This window comes from Schistocerca gregaria, chromosome 3 (assembly GCF_023897955.1).
Source record: "Schistocerca gregaria isolate iqSchGreg1 chromosome 3, iqSchGreg1.2, whole genome shotgun sequence".
Taxonomy (NCBI): Eukaryota; Metazoa; Arthropoda; class Insecta; order Orthoptera; family Acrididae; genus Schistocerca; species Schistocerca gregaria.
In genome coordinates, this window is record NC_064922.1 from 262,280,424 (window position 1) to 262,300,520 (window position 20,097).

At 42.6% G+C, this 20,097-nt stretch overlaps 2 protein-coding genes across 2 annotated transcripts in view; one reads left to right on the top strand and one right to left on the bottom strand.

The window, feature by feature from the left end:
- LOC126355334 (homeobox protein slou-like) overlaps window positions 1-12,223 on the bottom strand; it is a 139,990-nt gene extending 127,767 nt beyond the window's left edge. The window contains exon 1 of the mRNA XM_050005628.1: window positions 11,399-12,223. Coding sequence (XP_049861585.1) covers window positions 11,399-12,158 — 760 coding nt within the window. The 5' untranslated portion in view covers window positions 12,159-12,223. The remainder of the gene's footprint in view (window positions 1-11,398) is intronic.
- A 186-nt stretch (window positions 12,224-12,409) lies between these two features.
- Window positions 12,410-12,745, top strand: LOC126355335 (homeobox protein Hox-A4-like). The gene has a single exon (XM_050005629.1). It carries the CDS (start codon window positions 12,410-12,412, stop codon window positions 12,743-12,745), a length of 336 nt encoding a protein of 111 aa, XP_049861586.1.
- The last annotated feature ends 7,352 nt before the right edge of the window (window positions 12,746-20,097 follow it).

Here is a 20,097-nt window from a genome sequence, read left to right on the forward strand (position 1 = left end):
AAGGAGAGAGACGAAAACAAGTGCATCGAGGAGTTGAACGGCGTGGACGAGGAAGGCGTGAATTTATGATTACAACGAAAATGAAGGTGTGGCGAACAGACAGCGGATGGACAACGGAAATTCTTTCCTGTATTCCAAGAGGTAAGAAATAACCGCACGAGGAAGACATGAGAGGTTGGTTGCGTACATTAGAAAACATGCTTGAGCAACTTAGATGTATATCAGTAATTCTCATGTACAAAACAGCTTCAAACGTCTGATTACTAATGAGTTAAGTGTTTTCCCTTCGTAATTTTGTGGAGCTATAAAGGAGAAAAAGCTTAGAAATGTTTTAAATTATATTTGAAGTTTGCTGGAAGTCGCCAAGCGCTCCCACTATCAAGCAATACGTGAGTAAGCCTATATATGGGTAATTTGCCTTCATTCTCAGAAAAAGTTAGTTTTTCATGCTTCTCGTAGTTTTGATATATCTCCCAAACTGTTTGTCGCACAATGATATGATTTTGGAGGTGCATTCAGTGGCATATATCGATACTGTCTGCAAAATGTGTTGAGAATAGATTCAGTAGTAAAAAAAAAATTAAACTTCGTGTGCGATGTTGAAGTTCCTGTGCATGAATAGCGGAACTGTAGTAAGTGATAAACTTTTTTTTCTTTATTTATCTTGTGAGGTTTGTCAGCGAAAAAATTTTCGAAAGCGTAAATTTTGTTTGAAGTCTCTACGTGCTCTAATTATGGAATAGTAGATGAATATAGTCTGCGTAATTTGCGCGCCATGAGTTACACTGCCTCAAAACATAGCCTCCAAAAAAAGTTCTAATGGTTGTGAAATCTTATGGGAGCCAACTGCTAAGGTCATCAGTCCCTAAGCTTACAAACTACTTAACCTAAATTATCCTAAGAACAAACACAGACACCCATGCCCGAGGGAGGACTCGAACCTCCGCCGGGCTCAACATAGCCCCCACACAGTCTCTAACTTAAGTAATACTTGACTTGTTTTAAACCATGAGCTTAAGATTATAACTCTTAATGAGTACATTATGAGAGCATTTTGAACTTTTAAATTCGGTCAATAGTTACATAAAATACTAAAAATCAAATTTGTGTTGCCCCTGGAAGCTGGGGCGGTACACCGTTTTATAATATAGATAACTGCAGGATGTAATAAGCTGAAAAATCTAGATTACGCCTCTACCCGGTAGTCAATCCATGGGTGACGATGATGTTTCTGACCGTTACAAGTTATGAAATAAGCGTTTTCCTCTTGACGAAGTGGCGTTTCTCGTACGCAAATTCGCATCTCAGACGCTATTGTAGCTTGGGATTGCCTTGCTGCCTCCCTTACCTCGTTATAGGAGTTATGCTGCTGCGGTCGAACAGTACATTTGAAATTTTGTGTCTGTCTTACACGTTTTCCTCGCTCGGGAAATAAAATCGTTTATTTTTCGCTTTTCATACAGAACAGCAAAACACAAGTTCCGTGAGTACTATATAGTTGATACTAGGTTTTTCAGATGTTCCTTGCTGATGAGAAATGCGGATTTTCGTCTTACTTTTCTAGAAAGTGAAGAAGTTAAGCCACAGTGCTGTAACGATAATGAAGTGATACAAAAATTCACAATTCACGTGACAGGTGGGGAGAGCATATCGAAATAGACAGAACGTTTCAGGAGGGACATAACGATTTTATAGGCATCTATAAAATTATTTTTGTTTATTATTCTAGCAGCAAAATTAAACAAACTGTATGACGTTTTCTGCTACTCTGTCGTTTTGGTTCGGTGTTTCAGGTGCTTCTCATACAATACTAAAATTCAGTTTCTGTCAAACCATGTCAGATTGCGTTTCTCAGATTTAACTTCTCTGTATTTATCTTGTCCGAGTTTCTTACGAATCTCATGTTACATCTACCTACATATTCAAATTTTGATGTAATAAGTATGGTTTATTTCCTTATGCGCACAAGACACGACTTGTGTGTACCGCCTGGAATTTGCTAACTTATTTAAGGTGGGGGCTAAGCAGCATCAATTTGCTTCATAGTGACACGATTGTAATATGTTTCCCTTAAAATGGTTAATCAACAAAATCTGTCAGGCACTCGAATTAAATTTGCGTACTGGGAAGTTGGAAGTGAAAAACAGTGAGTGTTCTGTAGAAGTTTTATTTGATATACAGGCCTGCTTTCGGCATGTAAAACCATCCAGAAACAGCTGCTGACTATCGTCATAATGTACGGTGAAAGGGAGGTAGGTATTAAATCTAACTGCGGAAACGAAACGTTGGAAATTTGAAACTAAAGACGATCCGATCCCTACTGCTGCTCAGTGTGACATGAAGGTAACGTTTAAGAATTGTAGCAAGTACCGGAAATCAATAGTAGCTATTTTACAATCACAAGATCTAGGAGAGTTTTATACTATTAATACCGGAAATATACACAAATTAAAAGTACGAAAAATACTGACACATAACAGTGTGGTATTCACAATACTGAATTCTTGGAACTAACATCTTAAATCAAAAGATTGCATCTGGAAAGAATGTTAAGCAACAATTTCGATTGAATTTGCTTACGAACCCATCTACCGAACAGTATCCCTACTCACATAGTTTACATGTTTATTGTTGCGTTCACGTTCATTTTGTTGAATGTCGATCACCATTCGCTCCTAGGTAAAACGGTCTTGTTGTTCTATAATACATTATTATGGTACACACATGTAGCCTTATGATTAACAGGCGCCACCCAAATTATTATACTACCGTCTCTAGTTGCAACATGCGTCGTTTACAAACTATGAGATAACGTTTTCTTCCCAATCGTCGCATTTGTTGAACGCATCCGGTTGTTCAATAATGCGAATGCCGCCCCACAGTAGAAATGAAGTTTTATTATCTGGTTTTGGGTTTTATCGTTCTTCAGCACAAAAATAGTTTTGAAAGAAGATGTGGAACAACTATTGTCAACATTCCTGCTTTACTACCGCTGTTAATTGCAGCGGTTTGCGGACGAAAAATTAATCCACAAGAGCGTATTTTATATGCTTGGTTAAATTCAAAGACAAGAACATAAACATAATAATAAAAATCATTTTATATAGAAGAAAGTTATTTCTAGCGTTACTCGTTACCAAATGTGTTGCATTTGAAATCATAGGAGATAAGGTGATCAAAGTAACCCTGAATAAATTGAGGTTTGGTAATTCCCGCCTCATATCCCTTCCATTGCAAGGTAGACTGTGGTTTTTGGTGAACAGTATGTTAAGGTCGCTTCCCGTTCAATCCACAGAGCGTGGTAATAGTGACTTGTTTTATATTTCTGTGGGTCTACTATTAGTGCAATTTTACGTTTATGGTTTCTACCCTGCAGAACATTCCTATTTTCGTCAAACAAAAGCAGTTAACTATATTCGTAAGTAGGAATCTGTGAGATGCATTAATTAAAAACAAAGTATTTTTTTTTTCCTAGCATACTTTCAACGAACAAAAGTCCATCACTTTCTGCACCCATGATAACCGCCGAGGTTTGTCCATTTCATGTGTCCATGAAATGTTACTATCAGGTAGGCTACTGGTATGACATGGTTCACCTCTAAATGATCACTAATCGTGTAGTCAAAAGCAACGGTATTTTTTTTCTTTTGTTAGAATATGCGGGACGCTTATTTTTAAAATTCTCTGTATCTAGAGCTGAATGCTAGTCATTGCGTCAGGGTGGAATATTGTGATGGACTAGCGTAGCATGGGGCAGTTTCGTTCGGTTAATGTTTCGTCGTTATAGGTCATCATTTGTGGAAATAGTGTCGTCGGAAATGATGTTGCTTGACACACTATTATAAAATGAGGAGCAAAAGGCGCTTTCCTCCTCAAGGGAGGACAACCGTACTTTCATCTGTATTTGCGTGTTGTTCTCTGTGTAGTGCTGCCTTTCACATGCAAATATATCCGAAATCTTTTGTTGATATCTTGTACTATAAGAATGAGTTTTTTTGTAGTTGTCCACGATGTGGTACTAAACTAAAACATGGAAGTGAACAAGAACAGTGTGTACTGATTATGACTCATTAGTTTTAACACAGTGTGGCAGTAACGCAGAAATTATGCTTCGTGTGGTTAGTGTATTCGGAATCTAAGTTGGCTGTTACGGAAAAGGCACGTAGTTCTGTCCCAATCTCTAGAATGCTGGCACGTGCAAACCTCAACGATAGAGACGGGTATTTAGTGTGCGTAACTTTTCGTGGCATTTGAGTCCTTGCTGAGACAGACATTATTTAAAACCCAATGTCGTCAGTTAATTTCAGTTGCATCCGCGGGTTCCTGAGGTTATGACATACCTCTCAACTCACAGCACTGAAAGTTGTGTACTTTCCATTGCATGCGGCTTCCGGGCCACCATAACAATATATTACCACAGTCGTACCAGGTCGTTTTTACTAACAGCAATACAGCACAGGAGACAACGGGAGTGTCTGAGGCAATGTAATCGCATTTAGGATGAGCGGGTTTCATTCTCCCCTCGAGACATCCTCATGAATACTCCCCAACGACGCGGCGCTCTGGTACACATATCCCTTACAGTCAGGCAACAACCGCCGTAAATGTAAGAATCACCTACCTATCATAGTTCAGGGGACACGAAGTCGTAAACAATGAGATGCGTAAAGAACTACCGTATCACGTATGACGTTTAAATTTCTTACTTCTGCGCGACTAACTCTGTTCGTAATAAATTTCACAGGCAGTATCCATATATGCCGCTAAATACCCCTCCAAAATTATACGATGATACCGGACATAGTTCAGATGAAACGACGTCATAAACAATGAGATGCATGAAAAACTACCGCATTCTGCGTGACGTTTAAATTTATTACTTCTTTGCTACGAGCTCATTTTGCAGACAGAATCTATATATGCCGCTGAATGTACCCACAAAGTAATGTCATAGTATGACGCGTAGATAAGGAGATATGACGTCATAAACACTGAAATGTGTGAAAAACTGCCGCTTCATGCACGACTTTTAAATTTATTACTTCTGTGCTTTTAACTCTATTCGCAACAAATTCGCAGGCCGTATCCACGTATGCTACTAAATGCACTTCCAAAATTATATCACTGTTCGACACTGAGACACATGAAAAAATGCCATAAAGTTTCAATACATTTATTCTTGACTTACGGAAATCCCTGACAACTAACAGCGCTTTTGACAGTTTTCAATTGCGATTGTAGACCGCTGTAAGCGAAAACGATAGCAGTCTATAGAGCTATGAAGAGGCGTTGTCATGGAGAGGTTTACAACATCGCGTTGTAGACAGGCGATGCAGCTGGACCTAGCGTACAAATACTATCCGGAACAAGTTCATACCGAGTCTACTGCAGGAGTACATATAAGATTTTTTTCATAGAAAAATGGCAAAATGAATACCCGGGAAAATGTCGGGTTTGTCAGCTAGTGACAATACAAATATCTAGACCCATTCATTGTAAACTATGACCCTCTGTAAACGCAACTGGACACATGTTTTCGAAAATACCGCTTCTTACCTTTCTTGGACGCCCTCTTATTAATGACCCTACCCTATTGTATCACTGCAAAGTGCCCTTTACAGTTCCAATAAAGATACTGACTGTGAAATGCACAACGTTGAGCACAGAGAGCTCCCTTACATTCGTAAAACAGTCCAAGGATATTTCGGAGAATTTTGAGGAGACAACGAAAGTGGACGGAACTATAGTCAGTTGCAAACCCCAGTCAAATGACATCTCTTTAATGTCTGTTTATAGTTTCAAACGTAAGTAGGTCTAAATGTTTTGCGCATGTAAATGCTGCCGTTACGGAACGATATTACAGTTAGTGTATCATGGTAAAAGTGTGGTACTAGAGTAGTGTAAAAATATTCACAACAAGGAGATGTGAAAACAAAGTCCTTGCGAGACAGCCCACATGTCATGATCGTAATTGGGCTAGTAATGTCCAACAGTCCTTATTTAGATGGGCAACGGCCAACATCGATTATATTTCATTTTATTTTAGTATACTTATTTTTTGTGTCAAATACATACTCATTGTTGTAATAATGGACAATGAGAGATTTTATATATGTAGTCGCTGCGTGCATTAAACGCTCTGTTCTAGAGACTCAACAAGGCGGGTCTTGGTGTCGAAACAATACATAAAGAAAGAAATAGAAAGAATGAGGAGAGGATAAATATACCGATCCAGTCAGTTTAATCACATCCCAGGATTCATTAGTGGTATGATACATCTAACAGTCAGCAAATATCCGCTCAAGATACCCGTCCACAGCCGCCATAAAAGACCAAGACTATGAGGAAAAAAATGGATGGAACACTGGATCCTTAAGAAAATCGTACAAGAAAGCAACCAGACAACAAGACGCTCAGGTCGTTTAAAGGTCTGGCGTGAAAAGGCCTTCAGATGTGTGGGCGTTTTGGGATACCTGTATGAGTATTGTGAATATGGAATGTGGAACTAATGTCGTATTGTCGCAGAAGTTCACAGCCCCTAAACTTTATGACCAAGCTAAGTGACGCAGTAGTATTCGAGTGGGCGTTGGTTCCAGAGTAAGATCAACGCGAAGTTCCGGGTTCGATTTTCAGTGCGGCACATTATTTAAATCTGCCAGGAAGTTTCAAAACATCCAACTCTTCGCCGCAGACAGATATTTTTATTCTGGAAACAGCCGCGATTTCTCTACATATCTTAACGTGAATGCCAGAATGGTTTCTTCAAAGAAAACCGGGGCCAAGTTCCTTTTCAGTCCTTCCCCAGTCACTTATGACCTCGTGATCTACTGGGCGTTAAATACAATTCTTACTTTTCTTTTTAAGCGTATAAATATTTTGTGACAGAACAGTTACGCTGTAGAAGAACAGAACGAATCCCCGGTACGCCAGTTACTCAAGAAACAAAGTCGGTATTGAATTACAATGATTAAATACGCCAGTATGAGGTCATTCACATGAGTGCTAAAAGGAATCTTTTATAATTCGGTTACATGATATATCAGTCAAATCTAAAGGCCGTAAATTTACCAAATACCTAGGAATTTCAATTACGAACAAGTTAAATTGGAAAAGAATATATATAACATGTTGTGCGGGACGCCAACCAGAGACTGCGATTTATTGGTGAAACGCTCAGAAGATCCAACAGATCTGCTAAAGAGACTGCCTATATTAAGCTTGTCCGTCCTCTTTTGGAGTACTGCTGCGCAGTGTGGGATCCTTACGAGGGGGGGGGGGGGGGGGGGGGGGGGGGGAGTTAACGGAGTACATCGATAAGGCTCAAAGATGGGCAGCACGTTTTCTGTTATAGAACAATAGGGGAGAGAGTGTCACGAACATGATACAGGATATGCGGTGGACATCACTGAAAACAAGGGTGTTTGTGGTGCAGCGAGATGTTTTCAGAAATTTCAATCACCAGCTTTCTCCTCCTAACACGAAAATATTTTGATGACGCCGATCTACGTATGGAGAAACGATCATCATGATAAAATAATGGAAATCGGAGTTCCCACGGAAAGGTGCAGGTATTCGTTTTTTCCGCGCACTGTTCGAGAGTGCAATAATAGAAAATTATTGTGAAGGTGGTTCGGTAGACCCTGTGCCAGGCACGTAAGTGTGATTTGCAGAGTATCCATGTAGTCGTAGATGAAGTGATCTATCTTCCTTTCAGAAAGTATTTGCTACAATGATTAATGAAAGATTTGACCCTAAAAGACTTCTCGACTGAAGTATCGTCATCAAACTGAATTCCACTCTCACAGACATAATCGAAAAAAGGGAAGAATTCAGGTAACGTAACTAGAAGTTTATTTCAGTCGATGTTCATCTGACCTGTTTAATGACTATACTGGTTATGACAGGCTAGTCATCGCCAGAGCCCAAAAGTGCTTCTAATCCACTAGTTGCGTTAGGGCAAGCTATAGGAGTCAACATTTTCATGACACTCCCATTACGACACTCCAATCCTCTTTCAACTGCGAAGTTTATTTCAGTCAACGCTCATCTGAGCTATTTAATGGCTGTATCAGTTTCGAATGGCTTGTCATGATCAATAGTCAGTAAATACGTCTTGGCCGATGGCCGCGCCAAACCATGACAAGAGCCAACATCTCAAAGACACTTCTGCTAGAGGACGAATTTACGTCCATTAATAACGGCAAGCCTTTCGAAAGCATTGACTAAAATAAATTTTACATTTGAAAGAAGACTGAAATATTATTGTGAGACTGTCATGAAAACAATGATTCCAATAGCATGCTCTAATGCATCTGACGGGTTAAAAGTATTTATGTGCATGTGACAGCGAAATTGGTGTAGTCATTAAGCAATTCACATGGCCGTTGATTTACAATAACCTTATAAGTGATGCTCACCCGCCTATAACATTAAATATTGTCAGGGAACCTATGTACACCGTACTGATTGGTTATGAGAAACTGTTCCCCGAAAAGAGAACTGTTAGATGGAGTGACCACACCAGGATGTCTTCTACGGCCATAGAACGGAACACATAACTGGGAAAGGAGCAGAATTCAAATAACCTACGCGCAATGTATTCGTTGTTTACAAAACGGAGCTCCCCCGTTACACAAGAATTATAACTAGTAATACAAAAATTTTTGTTTTCATGGCAAAGTATTTACATTTATGCATGACCAGTTTCAGTGCTTTATACACCAGCATCAGGTACTTGGCTGCAAATAGTACCTCCATATGGAACTCTAACATCACAACCAGCAGATTGCATATCACTGGGGATCACAATGACATGCTATTTGTAGCCAAACAATTTATATCTAATGATAAGTATTAGGAAATAGCCATACGTTACTGCATCTCGAAATAGAATTTTTTTATTAGTAACCGTATTGCAATCTGCACGTCCCAGTGACAATGTCACCATTTAAGGATTATTACTACAGCCGGTATGTTCATTGTGAGAGAATTCAGCAACTGTACTAACGTTTAATTTCTTTTAAAATTCCGTTCATTTTCCAATCACAGTTGCAGATTTGTATTAGGTCTAAAACTTTGCTTCCGATGTTTTTCACGAAATTCGAGGGTTTATTGTGAGTAACTTACAAAAAATTTACGATTCAAAGTAGTGATCATCGCTGGCCGCTACTTTCTCCCATTTTTCGAGCAGCATACGAATCCCGTGGCGGAAGAACAGGGCGTCTTTTGATGAGATCCATGAATTGATGCAATTTTTCACTTGTTCATATGACCGGAAGTGCTGATCAACCACAATGTTTGCCATGAATCGAAAAATGAGACAGTCGGAGGAAGAAAATCTCTGGAGAATACGGCGGGTGTGTTAGGACTTTCCATTCTAACCTCTGCAAACATGTTTTGACGGGTTTTGCGACGTGGATGGAGCCCTTTCATGCTGCTAAATCCTCTTTTCATGTCTGTTGCTGTATTGTGGCCGATTGTCTTCCAATGCTCGTCTCAAACGCATGAATTCACTTCTATAACGATCTCTTTTGGTTGTTCCCATCGGTCTCAGTAGCTTCGAAAACCTTCTCTCTTCCACCGCCATGCCGGTCTTCGAGGTCAAAATAACCGTGCTTCGAGCGTTGAAACGATTCTCCTCTCGTTCTAATAGGAGCTTCACCATTATCTTTTCCCAACATTTTATGAGCCTTAGCCACAGATTTCTTCATGTTAAATTAAATTAAAACTTGCCACAAATGACAAAAACTGGGCTCATATGTTGAGATCGAGATTAACTTAATGATGGGATCACAAATCGACTAATATTTTGATGGCGTTATGTTTACAGATGTGACAACTTATTGTATAGCATTTACGACCTAGCATCTGCACCAATACTTGACGCTACCGCTGTCTATTGCGAAACGGCGGAAGCAAAGTTGCAGACCTAATAATTCCCTGGTACATCATCAGATCTATGTAGTCGTGTCAGCAACCCATTGTATCTGTATTGCAACCACAGTTTAGAATACATAGATGATGATACAGACATGACAGGTTGCTGACACAGCTACGTAGATCTGAAGATGATCCACTGAGATCGAAAGTAGTCACATCGTAAAAATATGGGAAAATAAACGGTATATAACATTTTTTCAAGTCTTATTATTGGCGACCCTGTCAGGATGTTTTCTTCAGTCATGGAATAACTGGAAACGGAGAAAAATTCAAGTGTTTTAAGTGGAATGTGATGAATACATGCCTGTGTAGTGAGGCACATTCTGGGAATTGGGAAGGTGAACCGGCCATGGGTTGAATCTCCCTTGTGGCCTAATCACAAGGGCTGGTGAGGCAGAGAGCCTGAATGTCGTTTGTAGGCACTTTCCGAACTCCAGTTAAGTAAATACTGGGCTTGTACCCACATCCCACTTACAAGCTATACAAACATTTAGAAAAACGCTGTCACACTTGACCAGCGATTTACTCCAGATGAAGACAGATGGAGTACACTAGTTCTATATTGAGGAAGGGTATCCAGCCATGAACTGTCACTAAGATTGTCAAAACACGTGTTACAAATGCCAACCCTAATGGAGAAATGCGAAAAGTAAAGGGAGAAGAAGAAGAAGTTTATGAGAAAGTGTTCCATGACCCTGATAGGATGTCTTCTCGGACCAGGACACATACAAGGGCTGTCCCGAAAGTAAGTTACGATTGATCGTGAAATGAAAATCGCAGTGAAAATCAGAAATGTTTCATTTGTAACGGTTAGCTACACCTTTCAGCTACTTCCCTACGTAGTCGCCGTTCTGACTCAGACATTCGTCGTAGCATTGTACCAACTTTCCAATACGCTCTTCATAGAAGGCAGCCGCTAGTGCTTTCCGCCAATTCTCTACGCTGGCCTAAAGCTAGTTGTCTGTGCCAAAATGTTGTCTTCATAGCCAGCGGTTCGTTTGAGCAGAGATGAAACTCAGTTGGAGACAATTACGGGCTGCATTGTGGGTAACCAAACATTTCCAATTGAAACAATGCAGGAACATCTTCATTGCCCCTGCAGAATGAGGCTGAGAATTGTCTTGAAGAAGAAACCGCACGACAGTTATGTAATGTTGGTTGCATAGCTTCAGGGGAAAATTCTCACCAGGCCCTCGTACTTGGCGGGAGACACTATTTTCAATAACATGTTTACGCGCTCACTAAGAGCTCAGGAAGAAAAGAGCGACATAATTCTACCTAGAGTCATACTAGAGACACTGCTCAACACATCTTTGCAAAGCTTTATCGGATTTTCATAGTCGTTTCCATTTCGCGACCGATCGTAACTTACTTTCTGGACAGCCTTCGTATATGCACTGCCGCAGTGGAAATATTAGCTACGAGGGAAGGGCACGTTACAGAGAGGCTGGTTGCTCACCGTGGTCGGGAGACCTGGAGTCGACGAGCACGTGCGGCCTCCAACAGCAGCCGGCGGCGGGGGCGTTGTTGTTGGCGGCGGCGGGCGCGGTGCGGCCGGTGAATTTGTTGGGGTCGAGGATGTTCTCGACGGAGAAGGCGAGCCTGCGCTGGTGCGCCGCGGCCGCCACCGCCCCCGCGGGCGTCGCCGCCACGTCGTTGGTGAGCGAGCCGATGCTGGAGACGCTGTCCGGGCGGCGGCAGTGCGGCGCCAGCTTGTCGTCGGCCGGCGTCGGCCCCTGCGGGGACGGCGACGGCAGCGAGCTGCTGCACGGCGAGTCGAGCCGCGCCGCCCCCGGCAGCTGCAGCTGGCGCGCCGTCAGGTCCACCGGCGCCGCCGCCGGCTCGTCCTCCACGTTCAGCTCCTCGCTGCAGTCGTCGTCGTCGGCCGCATCCTCCTCCTCCTCGTCCGCGGGGGCGTCGCCCGGCAGCGACGCCGGCCGCTCTTCCGCCCCCGCGTCGTCTCTCGCGACGCCGGCGGAGGACGGCGCCGGAGAGGCCTCCTCGGCCGGCGGCGAGTCTGCCGGCTGCTTGGCCGAGACGAAGTGGTGCTGGTGGTGGTGGTGGTGGTGCAGGTGGTGGTGCTGGCCGAACGAGAAGAGCCTCGGCGCGGGGTCTTCCACCGGCGACGCGCCCGCCGGCTGCTGCGGCTGCTGCGGGTGCTGCTGCGTCTGCTGCTGCTGTTGGCACATCAGTCGCTGCATCATCATCATCGTCATCATGCTGACAGCGGCCGTGACATCTCCCGGCGGTAAAGTCACTACCTCCACTGCGGCGACTTGTCCGAAATCACTGCACTGTCGCGAACGTCCACTTATCCCATTACGGACGAGAGAGCCACGTCTACGAGAAGCCTGCGACGTCCCCTTTGCACAGCAGCACTAGTGTGGAACACGCCGGGACATGGCCGCGGCCGTGGCGCGTGTTCGCTCGCAGAGAGGCCGGCCCGCACTGACAGCGCCGCCGCCGTCACATGGCGCCCCACCCCACGACGCCGCAGCCGCCACCGCCGCCGCCGCCGCCGCCGCCAGCTCTTAGCACCCCATACAAAAACATGGCGGGCAGATTCATCTCCCCGTCCAAACTGATGATGGAGCGCGTGCAGGCCGGCGCCACCGCCCGGGGGGCGGGGCCCCGCGGCCCGCCGGCGCGCTCCCATTGGCCGCCGGCAAATTTGTGCCCGCGCGGTGGGGGTTCGCCACGTGATTGGGCGCCCCGGTGGTGGGGGAACCGCCCCACCCCTCCGCCTCTCCCTCTGGCCGTGCGCCGCCGCGCGCGGAGCGCGGACACGAGTTTGCGGTCTGTTTAGGGCGCTTGGCGGCCGGCGGATTAGTCATCGCGCCGCTGATGACGGCGCGTCATTAAGCAGCGAGCGGCGCCGCGATCGCCTGCCGGCCTCCGGCAGAGAATCGCTGCGCTGCCCCGCGTAGTCATAGCGTCCTCTGAAACTACACTTCTACTACGTACTCTCTATATCCCCCACTACGAAAGTACTTGTTTTCCTCCTTAACACTCCTCCCTCTTTCTTTCACGCCCTTCACGATCCATATTTAAAAACTTTGAACTGTAAATTACACATTAAAAGATATTCCTATCGCTCAAGTAGTATTTGTTATTCTTTCTTCTTGTTTTAATAATACTGTTTATTTTATTTGCAAAACTTAATCCACTGAACGTTGGACTGATTAGTACAGCTACCGGTTTCCGCGATTATATGATGAGACATTCTCAGTTTCAATGTTTTATTACAAATAATGCGTTTCGCCTGATAAAGGCTTCGTCAGATTTTGAAAGGCTATCAAAGCATTACGTATCATTGGTTATTAGGGCGGTTAGTCAGAACAATGGTAACAAACAGTTTCAAATAACTTCCGGGAATTCAGCCAGGTAACACTTTCAGCAACCGTCGATATTTCGGCGGGAGAACACCCAGCCATTTTCAAGGCAAACTGCAACGGACAGGCGACGCACATGTAAATTTAAAAATTCGGTTCTCGGACTGAAGCAGGAAACATAACACACCCACTGAACACCAAAGTCAGAGCTATTGATAGGGAGACTACGAATTCGCAGATGAGGTAGGATTGACCCTGTCACTTTTTTTTTTTTTTTTTTTTTTTTTTCCTGCCTCATTCATAGCCTCACTATCGATACCTCTGACTTTGGCCATCTTTGGTGGCACTAATATTCAGTGTGTGTGTTATCTTTCCTGCTTCAGTCCGAAAACCGATGTTTTAAATTTGCATGTACGTCTCCTGTCCGTTACAGTTTGCCTTAAAAGTGGCGGGGTGTTCTCCTGCCGAAGTATCGGCGGTCGCTGATAGTGTTACCTGGCTGAATTCCCGGAAGTTGTTTGAAAGTTGTATACGCCAGGAGAAATTCAGGAGTAACAAAGTGAGTATTTTTGGGCCGCACATTACTCTATGGCCTTAACGCCTTAACACTAACAGCTCAAAGAGAAAAAACTGGCGAGGGCCCAATGATAGAACAGCATCGTGTGGAGAGAGTTTCATATCGGAAATATTCAGTTTTTCATGACTTTAAATAAACAGAATTTTTGACCTTTTTTTTAAGCCCATCTTGTGGTAGGTGATGGTGCCTACATCTTGCGCCACTTTGGTACTTGCTTTGGGCCGCAGGCAGCCCGCGGACGGCAGTTTGGACACCCCTGATCTAAAGGAAGAAACGTCGAATAAGATACACTTAAAATATAACCGCCAGGTGAAGCGCAGCATACAGCTTCACGTACATCGAATGACAAGGATATCAGATGACTAAACTGTCTAACAGACACAGTACATTCAATGTGGCCGTCTAATAGAGCGTTTAGCCAACTGATATCCAGATCATACGATGTTTGTATGGCTCTGCACTGCCTTTCACCTGACGGCTCTGACTATTTTAAGGGTATCTTTTTCGAAGGTTTTTCCTTTAGATGATTTGTTTCCGTTGTCCTGACTAATCGCTCTACCAACCGAGGACAGGTAATGTTTGATAGCGCTTCAAAATCTGAAGAAACCTTAACCGGGCGGAACGTGTTATCAGTACATATTATAAACGGAAGTGTACAATGTGCGTGCCGTCAAAACTAAGAAACGAGTTCCGGTATGATCAAGGAAATTATATGGCGTGGTAACCCTCTATCACCTACCCATGAAGAAGGTTCCCGTTTTTACATGAATGGCGTGCTTTCGAAGATGGCTGGGAAGATTCCCTTTCTGAAAATTTCTAGAGCATTCGAGAGTATTCAAGAACAATCTGTAATATTCTTGAGTATTCAAGGCATTCCACAACATTCCAGAATGTTCCGGAATGTTCCTCAAAGATCCGGGATCTTCTGGAATATTCCGGAGTAGTCTGCATCATTCGGGAAGATGGCAAAATATTCGGAAGCGTCCCAGATCAACTCTCGAATGTTGTGAAATGTTCTGGAACACTGTTTACCATTCGAAGCCTTTCTAGTGTGTTCTGGAATTCGCCACTTGTGGCGCTATTCATCAGTAGGAGTATATAAAGCAAAAACCGTCGTGGGCTCGAAAGTCAGTGTCTTACCAGTGACGAAGGGAGTAACCGAAAAAGTAGTGCAGTCAGTGAATGAAAACAAACAGTGATGTGTGAGTAGTCGAAGTGATATAATGACTGATTATAGATCGAAGATAAAGTGTGAAAAGCGTGTAAAGTGTACTTAGAGTATTTATTAATAAAAAGTGGATTTGAACTGTATTTTAGACAATACTCAAACTCAAAAGAGGAGGACATCTGGCCAGTTCTGAAGCAAAACGGCGAAAACGAAAAGAACAGCGAGAAAACGAGACAGACGAAGAGCGCGAAGCACGTCTAAGTTCCCAACGAACGAGAACGAGCACCGTGAGAAGCAGAGAAACCGAAGAACAACGTAATCAACGGATCGAAGAATCAAAAACTGCGACACAATCTTATTATAAACACTGCTAACTCAAGCCAGCCATGGAACTACCAGCCTACGAGGACAAGCAAACAGTACAGTCTAACAGCTGAAGCCTCCCACTGCGACCCGACGAAAGAATATAACAAACACAAATACGTCGTAATCGGAGAAATGGATAACATCTGCTAGTTTTGCTAAGCGAAAAATTTCAGTAGACAACTACAAGAATTCTCTTGCATGAATGGAAAAATTCGATTACTAACTCCCTGAGCGAAGACGGGTACCCTAGCTAGTTTGTAATAAAAACAACTCTGCAGCCGAAATTGTCTCTTTATATAATTATTTTATTTATTTATCTCGCTGAGACAGTCTAGGGCCACGTTAACTTTTATTACATTTGGGAGTGAACTTCGTTTTCTTTCAAACCCGTATTTCCTTAATTGTTTGTGATTGGGCACAGCGTCTTTCTTTTAGTTGCTCTTCTCGGTGTAAATGATAACAGACAAAATCTTTAATGCCACCTATGAAGAATATAAACGAGCACAACCATACATACGCGGAGCCTTTGTGCTGTCCTACCCAAAGTAGTGTTAAGAATAAAAAAGGGCATTATTTTCTTTTCCAGCCGGCCTGTTGGCAGAGCGGTTCTCGGCGCTTCAGTCTTGAACCGCGCGGCCGCTACGGTCGCAGGTTCGAATCCTGCCTCGGGCATGGATGTGTGTGATGTCCTTAGGTTAGTTAGGTTTAAGTAGTTATAAGTTCTAGGGGACTGATGACCTCAGATGTTAAGTCCCATAGTAATCAGAGCCATTTGAACCATTTTTTTCTTTCTGATATTATGCAATATTTTTCTTGCGGTTACCACTGCGCCTCTCGGCGTGATCTAGGTCACACAACAGGTCTTCAACACCAAGGGTGGATCCCACGCTCGGGGCTGAGCTAGGGAGACTATTCACGGAGCTGCTGATAAAGTACCGCTTTCAGAAGGTCCAAGGCCAGCCAATCGGAAAACAGAGATATTTCACGTGGGGTGTGGGGGTTGGACGGCAGCCGATCACACTGTGGTCTAACAGCCATCTTACCGTACGGGCTGGGACCGTTGATGGGATATCGATCTATCAATATGATTTCAATAATTGTCGATATATACTTGTGGTAACTTATTCACCTATATATCGATATAGAATGTCGATTTCGAAAACCGATTTTCTATTTTATATTATATTTTGTTTACAAGTTTCGATAAATATTTGAAGTTGTTCTTCAGAAATTGTAGTAGAACATAATCTTCAGCAGTTGCGACATAGTTGTAGTAGCCAGTTGCGAAAATGACTGTGTGGACGATGTGGCCTACTCTACACCTTATTTTAGATCTATGTGACGATGCTGTGCTGAGTATATTTATATGTTTTGACGATGCCATTACGGCCTTATCACTTTTAGACATGGTGTAGAAACGATCTGAGGATGGTCATTACTCACTGAAACCGGTCATCGTCAAAATAAGTGATACTGTGATCAAAGACTGGAATAAAAAACATTGAATATTATCTTACTTTCGCTGTGTGAAGCACTCTTACAACTTTTTGAGCTTTCACCGCTTCCAGTCTTTGACTGTGTGAAGCAAATGTAGATGGCACAAAGGAGAAATCGGATTGCACTGGGAATTGGAGGTGTGGATGGAATAACAAGATATCCGATGTGAAGAAATAGCACAACAGTTGCGCTAAAAAAAAAGTTTTTAACGCAACTGGTATGTTACGTTCAGCAAACAGTTGCTGAAACTGATGAACAAAAATGTAAATGACAAGATTTGTCTTTGCAGCGTGCGGAGACGTTTGAGGGGAAATGCTGACGTCATCGGCACTCGGCGCTACCATCAGAATCAACAACATGAAACTGCGCCAGACAAATCCGATATGTGACGAAACCGAACCGACGGACCCCTCGGGCACCTTTTATTGTGCCACTTACCTGCAGTTACCATTGTTAGCAAAGTGGTTATCGCCAAGCATGATCGTGCATCGTTTTTCTTTCACTTCATGCTTTGAGGGGGATAAGTAGGCTGCTAGCTTGCTGATGTGCAGAATATCTAATAATAAATGAATATTTAAACATACAGATACAGCTCTAAAACTGGAGGTATATTTAAAATGTGCAGCATTGGTTTTTTGGTTCTTTTTTTTACTGGTACGTCTGTGTTTATCCGTCTATTTATCTGTAATTTTTCGATATATCAAGGCCCGAAAAGATATTTTTATAAAAATATCGATATATCGGAATTTTGTAAAAGTATCCCATAGAAAAGGAGAAGGAGATTAAATATCCATTTTTTATTTTTATTTTATTTCATTTTTAATCTTTTTTTTGTCACTCTGGTTTTAATTTCTCATTACAGGATGTTCAGCATCAATCCTGGATGTTCACTTAGGCTCATTGACTCACCCCGACACGTACAGTGCAGCTCCGTGGATCATACCAAGGGGGAGATGATGAAAAAGAGGAAGAAGGAGAAAGCAACGGATAACTCACAATCTAACTTTGAGCTTTGAACCACAAACAAAAGTAAACTATGCATATGTAAGTGCATGCGAAATATCGAATACAGTACACTAAATTTGTAAAATTAGTTAAAGAAATATATGAAAGCGCATGCGTTTTGTCGCAAAAAAGGACTACAAGCACTCGTATGTAAAGAATCACATAGAAAGTAGTTACGCTATCTTTAAGAACCACAAACGGATTGAAGAAACTATTCCCAGATATCAATCCCAGTCACAATCATCTATCCCGTCTTCTATATTATTATTCTTAAAAACCATATCATTTCATTTAGAGGGCCTACATTTCCTTTTCACATTTACAGTTCGATTCAGCTGTTCCTATCACTCTCGTTTTATGCAGCCCACAATGTTATATCTGCCCGTCATGAACCACGCGCAAGATTTTCATATTCTCTCGCTCGCTACGTGCAAACAGTTGGTATTACAGAAAATAATGAAAGGATCTTTTGTGGGAAATGTAATACAGTTAAATTTTGTATTGGCATACTGTAGTTTTCGAGTTACTGACGAAAATGTACAAAACTGGCCTTCAAAGTCGGCCGTTGTGGGCGGGCGGTTCTAGGCGCTTCAGACCGGAACCGCGCTGCTGCTACGGTCGCAGGTTCGGATCCCGCCTCGAGCATGGATGTGTGTGATGTCCTTAGCTAAGTTAAGTTTAAGTAGCTTTAAGTCTACGGGACTGATGACCGCAGATGTTAAGTCCCATAGTGCTATTAGATCGTTATATTCGTCAGGCCTTCTGACTACTAAACTATTGAGATTGTAAGGGTTAGGTCTGGATCGGATTGTCAACGTAGTTTTATCGTAACGTTTACAAAAGTCGTTTTTCTTTCGTTATCCTCAAGGGCACGTATAAATTAATAATGTTAACCAAGTACAGCGACTATGCTGGTGTCGTAACAGCCTAATAAATAGAAAGCAAAGAAAGTCGAGTATCGGGAATGTTTCGTGTAGTCTGAAATGTTTGTACAGTGGTGGGAGGGATGCATCGAACAAAATGCTAGAAATCCTGACTGGTGAGGGATAAATGGAAGGAGGGGGGCCTTTACAGGTCACTTTTGTACGTTTTTCTTGAATGACTCGAAAGCCGTGACCTTCGGCTAAAAAGGTGTTTTTTTTTTTCAAACATTTTGTGCTTAGTGAGCGAGAGAATATGAAATTTTCTATGTGGTTTATGAAGACCAGTTAAAGCATCGCGGGTTGCATAAAACGGCAGCTGCTGAGGCACCTGCATTTGCAATTATTCAGTTTTAAAAGTGCTGGAGACAACAACAAGAAAAAGAGATATTACAAGACGCCCGCCTCAGCTTGGCAGGTCACGAGCAACGGTGTACTTGGATCTGGATGCTGGAGGAAGTCGAAACCAGTGTCCCCCATAGACCTACGCTATAAACAGATCGTAGTAACTAAGGGACTAATTCACTTTTCGAGCGGGCACGCTGCGGTACCCCACTGCGGAATATCGTAGTGCTATAACATAGCGCAGAACCCTGCAAACATGGCAGCTCTAGGTTTTTGTTTGCCTGACGCTCCCCCCCCCCCCCCCCCACTTCTCCTTCCCCCTACTCACCCTCCTTGAAACACAGCCCTCAATATTGCATTTTTTTCGCAAAGAAAAGAGTTGTAGGCCAATCCGTACTTGTTTCTTTCTGACAATTTTGACCATGTGTGTCACTTTCATTTATCTAAGCAAAGGACTGAACTGTAAAAGCAACTTTTCACGACAGTATTTATCACAAGGATCGCAACACATGTCAGTAACGTTTTTTGTACACATTTCGCGATGTAAGAGCCGTTAGTCAACAACTAGTGTTTACTGTTTGTTTCTAGGTCCAATGATTTTATAAAGCTTGAGAACGTACCTGCATACCTTTAAGAACTGGACGAAGCCGTGAGACTATCATGTTTGCGCAACTGATCTACTGTGGATACAATAATTTGTAAAGAGTTACCGTAAAATAATTAAAATTAATATGTATAGTCATTTTATGTTACTTACTAGTTTACCGTGTGTCACATATAAATTAAATAATTTATTTCTTCCCTTTGTTACTTATTTTTACCTTTAGTTCCTACATTCAGGCGCTATTAAACTTTTGAAATAAATGTATAACAATATTACTGAAAAACATACATATTTAACTGGTTCCTAAAGAAATTATAACTTCGCGCTTACTCGTGCAAAACAAA

Excerpts from the sequence above, each read along its gene's own strand:
- LOC126355335 (XM_050005629.1), top strand. The coding sequence starts at position 12,410 with ATGGCGCCCCACCCCACGACGCCGCAGCCGCCACCGCCGCCGCCGCCG.